Source organism: Rhinichthys klamathensis, unplaced genomic scaffold (genome assembly GCF_029890125.1).
Source record: "Rhinichthys klamathensis goyatoka isolate OS25496 unplaced genomic scaffold, OSU_Roscu_1.1 h1tg000180l_1, whole genome shotgun sequence".
Classification (NCBI taxonomy): domain Eukaryota; kingdom Metazoa; phylum Chordata; class Actinopteri; order Cypriniformes; family Leuciscidae; genus Rhinichthys; species Rhinichthys klamathensis.
In genome coordinates this window covers 3,661,841-3,667,703 of record NW_026606708.1, presented here as the reverse complement: position 1 = coordinate 3,667,703, position 5,863 = coordinate 3,661,841, and the positions used below count along the sequence as shown (strand labels likewise).

At 35.3% G+C, this 5,863-nt stretch overlaps 1 protein-coding gene across 1 annotated transcript; it reads left to right on the top strand.

The window, feature by feature from the left end:
* Positions 1-617: 617 nt before the first annotated feature.
* Positions 618-3,825, top strand: LOC130094527 (tumor necrosis factor receptor superfamily member 14-like). Its single transcript, XM_056260847.1, has 5 exons — positions 618-747; positions 2,586-2,711; positions 2,836-2,991; positions 3,186-3,273; positions 3,807-3,825. Exons 1-5 carry the CDS (start codon positions 618-620, stop codon positions 3,823-3,825), a joined length of 519 nt encoding a protein of 172 aa, XP_056116822.1.
* The last annotated feature ends 2,038 nt before the right edge of the window (positions 3,826-5,863 follow it).

Here is a 5,863-nt window from a genome sequence, read left to right as displayed (position 1 = left end):
CCTCTGACCGTTAATAAAATAAATGGGCCTTTTTTGCTGATCAACCTCTTTGCATGTGAAATTAGTAGCCTATGTTTTTGCTGCTCAGGTGGCCTTTTTGGATTATTGACATTTTTAGTTTTCAAACATACATGTTGACTTTGTTAAAGTGGTCATATCAGTATTCGATATACAAACAAGTCAGTGGCACATTTAAAGCAGGCCTCATAATGGTGCATAACACAGAGCATTAGCTATAACCATTTTATTTCAACTCTTTACAGAATTCAGCCGATTACTCGGCTTATTTAAGAGGAGTCATGCCGATTGTGAGGACTGAGGAGGAAGAAATGTCTGGTGAAGTGTTCTGCCAAAACATCTAAAGACTCCATCAAGCTAATGCTGATCATCTAAAGGCAGGCAGCCTGTCATCAGGATCTGAGATCACCTTTATATGCATATAAACACAGAACTAAAGCACCTCCCAGTCGACAGAAATGCCAAAGCATTCCGGCATCTAATCTACTATTTAATGTGAAGTTGTGAAAAAAAAAAATAGGTTCATGAAGTCTGAGGGAGAATCGTTTTCCTTCCCTTTTGAGTGGACTAAATAAACCTGCCTTGCACTGTATATGGACATGTTATTGTTAAGGACCATTATATCCATTGTTGGCATTGTCATGGTTGCTAATTTTGAACTTTGTTTCTGTGGATGTGCCCGTGCTGAATATGAGATAAATGGAGAATGTTGCCCTATGTGTGCTCCCGGTACAGTAAAACATTTTTTATTTTTGGTTCTATACAGTAATGGCTGGAATACACTACACAACTTCACAGATTTTTGCCCTGATTTGCAGTCTAGAGAAGTTGATGCTAATAGACAAAAGTCGGAGCCAGTCTGCAGGTTTTAGACAGGCAAAGTTGACTTTTCTTTTAAAGCTTTAGACTGATTCCATCCAGTTGGAGAATATCAAACCTCTTTTTTGGCAAGTGTATGATGCCTTGTGTTTAAAAAATCTGGTCATATTTTAAAAGTTGTGTATATACTACACCAGGGTTTCTCAAACCTGCCTTGGGGGGGGTATTCCAGAAAGCATATATAACAAAAAGCATAAAGTCAAATATACCCAGAACTCTCGGTTAACCCAAACCTAAAAAAAAAATCCAAACCTTGCTTATTTGAGGTATCCAGGTTTCAAACCACAGTCTGGGGTAAGTACATTAAACCCAGAGTACGAAACTCAGAATTAACAGTGACCACACAAAGACATTCTCAACTAAGCACAGAATCAAGGAGTCACCTGTAAAAAGAATGCCATGATATTACTTCTTTTTTCTTCTTTTGTTTGATGACGATTTACATTCTTAGTGCATAAAGCCACCCTTGGGGCAGTTGTGCAATCATTTTGAACAAACATTATATTATATGTGAACAAAAATTATGTTGTTTGTTTGATTATAATTAATTAAAAAAATAAAGATAGATTGAACTAAAAGTTTCTCGAGTACCATCAGCATTGCACATTTAGCTGATCTCCCTTATCTGACACACCGAATTCAGATCTTGCTGTCTCTACAAATGAGTTGATGAGTTGAATCATCAGTGTCGGCTAATTCAAAATACAAAATGTGTGGTGTTATAAGGACAGGTTTGAGAACCCCTGAATAGTGTGTTCCGGCCTTAAAGGAGTAGTTCACTTTTTAAAAAACTTTTGCTGATAATTTACTCACCCCCATGTCATCCAAGATGTCCATGTCTTTCTTTCTTCAGTCGAAAAGAAACTAAGGTTTTTGATGAAAACATTCTAGGATTTTTCTCCATATAATGGACTTCATTGGGACCCAAACGGTCCAAGGTCCAAATGACAGTTTCAGTGCAGCTTCAAATGGCTTTAAACGACACCAGACGATGAATAAGGGTCTTATCAATCGAAACGATCGGTCATTTAAAAAATAAATAAAAAAGTTTACGTTTTATAAGCACAAATGCTCACCTTGCTCTGTTCTGTGATGCACGTTCGTGACTCTCCTGTTCGAACTCGTTCATCAAAATGAACAAATCTTTTTTTCGAGTCATTTCGTTCATTCAACATGCATCGTCTGGTGTCGTTTAAAGCCACTTGAAGCTGAACTGAAACTGTCATTTGGACCTTGGACCGTTTGGGTCCCAATTATATGGAGAAAAATCCAAGAATGTTTTCATCAAAAACCTTAATTTCTTTTTGACTGAAGAAAGAAAGACATGGACATCTTGGATGACATGGGGGTGAGTAAATTATCAGCAAAAGTTTTTTAAAAAGTGAACTACTCCTTTAAGTAATGTTGTTAACCAATATAACACAGTAGGAATTTATAGATCCTAAAGAGTTTAAATAAAAATTGTAAAATCAAAGTCCAACTTAAGTATGCTTTAAATGCCAGAAGCCCAAAGATGCACTGTTTTTAAAATTGTATTACACAATGAACTCATTTAAATGATTAATTGCATTCATTGAAGCTGTTTTGGCTATGTCATATCTTATGTGTAAATGTTTTTGGCTGTAACCACACATCTGTATGACTAGAATTCAGCTGATCAAACACATTTTACACTTTTTTTTTTTTAGGAAACCGTGTTTATTGGCATTGCACTGTGGATACCAGTACAACTTGTGTACCATGTCCTGCATCAACGTACACAGACGAACCCAACGGACTCACGGCATGTTTTTCCTGCACTGTGTGTGATGCGGGTGTGTGCCCAGTGATAAATGCAATAACTTATGATAAAGATATATAAAACTAATAATGAAGTGCTGTCTTATGCATTAGCCTACAGTTTAGATATGATTAGGTGCTTTGTTTTTGTGTCCACAGTCCAAGGACTAAGAGTGCTAAAGGCCTGCACACGCTCTGCAGACACAATTTGTGAGCCACATGAAGGATTTCACTGCATTCAACCAAATAAACGGAGCTGTGAATTAGCTGTGGAACACTCTAAATGTAAACCTGGAAAATATATTAAACAAACAGGTGTGTGTGCATACTCAATTGTAGAATAATTTTCAATATTACTCATATATTTAGTACAAGCTTTTTTTTTTCCTGTATTGAACAATTTTGATTCAATTACTGAGGTAATATGTATTTTTTTGATAACCCCATTAACCTTAGTATCAGCTTTGTTGACATTTTGTATCTCATTCAGGATCTCAATATTTTTACAGGAACATCATTTGCTGATACTGTATGTGCTGACTGCACAGATGGCACTTATTCAAATGGATCTCTTATGGCCTGCCAACCACATTCAAAGTGAGTAGTGTGCACAGATTTACAAATATTAATTAAAGATTTCTCTAATAAGACTGGATATACTAATATTATTGAGTTAAACATTTTCAGATGTGAGATTAAGGGACTTACAGAAATAAAAGCAGGAACAACAACTTCTGATGCTGAATGTGAGAAAGTGACTTCAGTTGGACTTATAGTTGGAGTCATAGTTGGAGGCATAGTTGTTGCTGTTTTGGTGCTATTAGCATGCATCATATACAAAAAACGTAAAGCATGTCAGCCTAACGAACGTAAGAACTAAATTCTTATAATAAAATTACATTAAGTACTAATTTTAACATGTTAGTATTATTAGCATTAGCAGTGTTAATACTTTTTATATTGTAGATGTCCATTACAAAATACCACAGCAAGCAACAGAGGATGATTCAGAATCAGTAAGTGAATATTTGACCAGTTCTTCTATGTTAAACATTTAAAATAGGATTATAATAGGAAACAGGTTGTACATAAAGCTTTATTTTGCTGAAATAATTTCTGTTTTTGTGCAGAAAGGAGAGACTTCGTTGAACCTACTTTGATAAACCAGAATTGGGTAAGAACCAACAGCTGATCACTAGGGCCTTATATAATGGTGCTGAAATGAAACCAGTTGTGTAGTTCTTCCTTTGAAAAAGTACTTGCTAGTAAAGGTCCTGACATTTTTTAATCTATGTCCCACAATCTCCAAATCCAGTTCCTTTTTATCACTGACTAAGCAACCAGTATGTTGCTGACAGTTTAAAACTGCCATACTGATACTATTCGTTTGCTGCTCTAAGAAAGATTAAGTTTTACTTTTCAGTGTGTATTGTGTCACAATGTAATGCAGGCTTTTTTTGGCCCTAATAACTCATGAGGAAGCATTATTACTCATTTTATTGTGTGAAGAGGGAGTTGTTATCTTTGTCTTGAAGACAAAGCAGAAAAAATGGCCTGTTTAATTTTAAGGGTCAGAGTCATGATTGTGAGACATTTAATAAATTAGTACTTTTGCAAAAACATTTTACTGACAAAATGGATTTTAGGGAAAAAATTAAATTATAAATATCCATGACACTGCAATTATTTTCAGATTTTAATTTCCTGTCTAGACTATGATGGGAGAAACTGAGCCATTCAAATCTCTTAATTAAAACCCTCAGGTGCTCTTCGGTCATATTTTCTGTTTTGAAATTTTTAAAATCACAGCTTCATCGGAATGTTACGAAACTTAGTGACTTTTATAGCATTAGGTATGGGAACACACAAAAAAATTGAGGTCATGATCCGAGCAGGCTAAGTGGTCGTAAAAAAAATAGTCACACTTGTGCTCTTCGGTCAAAAATGACCGACCATAGGAAATGAATGGGAAATTGACAAAAAAACAGTACAATCTACAAATCGGCCACGATCCAGAAAAAAAGTGCTCAACAATGAATGGGTGACACTCTAAAACACCAAGAGTGCAAAACAGACACACTCAACCACACACACACACACACACACACAAACACACTTTTTATACACATACACACCAATGAATTTTGACCGACCATAGGAAATGAATGGGAAATTGACAAACACAAATTCTCTACAAATCGGCCACAATGCAGGAAAAAAACATCAATATAGTGAAAAACATAACATAATTAATTATTATAATTAATATATATATATATATATAATATAATTATAATCAAAATTATTAATATGTTTAAAAATAATAATAAATTAACATAATGTTTAAAAATAATAATAATAATAATAATAGCAATAATATAAATAATAATAAGCTGTGAAAAAGCATTATTGTTTATTTTTTTTATTGAATTGTAATGTTACCTGTAACAAAATGCTTTCTCTGTATTCAGGTTTGACTGTAGTAATAATGCAAAAACGTGTACACTTCACATCAAATTTATTTAATTTTTTTTTATAAACCATGGCAAAAATTATTGTTTGAGAATTGGAAAAAAAAATACATTCAAATCCACATCTTAAAAGTAAGTAATTTTGTCCAAAAAAAGGTAGAGAATTCACAAGCCTCTCCATAGACAGCTATACAGGCATCTAGTGGTTACACCATGAAATGACATGTTTTATTCTCTCAACAGATGGCGCTAATCTGACTTCAAAAATTGTATTTAAAAGGCCTGGGGCCTCATGTATCAACACTGCGTACGCACAAAAACACGGCGTACGTCAGCTTTCACGTTCACGGCCAGATGTACTAACAGTGAAATTAACTTAAAGGTTCTCTAAGCGATCCTGGGTGACGTCACTTCTTGTTGACGTTCGAACTATTGTCAAACAAAACGGAGGCTAGCTAGACCCTCCCTCCTCCTCATCCGCACACTAACCCCCCAAACCACACCCCCAAACCCTTCTTGTCGGTCATTGGCTGGAACAGTTTGTTATGTTTTGGGGAGCGGGTCGCTGCAGTTTGTTTTTGGTGCTGTTTGTGAAGCATGGGCTGTCTACAGAGATCGCGTTTCTTTACAGTGTGTTCAGGGGACAGGCAGCCAGCGGATAGTGAGGAGATGTTTGCTGTATGTGACAAAAAATGTTTTGGCCTAAAAAACACATG

What these genes read in the sequence shown, in the direction of transcription:
- LOC130094527 (XM_056260847.1), top strand. Translation starts at nt 618, where the DNA reads ATGTTATTGTTAAGGACCATTATATCCATTGTTGGCATTGTCATGGTT. An exon ending in CTGCACTGTGTGTGATGCGG is followed by an intron (nt 2,712 to 2,835) that starts GTGTGTGCCCAG and finishes TTGTGTCCACAG; the next exon opens with TCCAAGGACTAAGAGTGCTA. An exon ending in AAAATATATTAAACAAACAG is followed by an intron (nt 2,992 to 3,185) that starts GTGTGTGTGCAT and finishes ATATTTTTACAG; the next exon opens with GAACATCATTTGCTGATACT.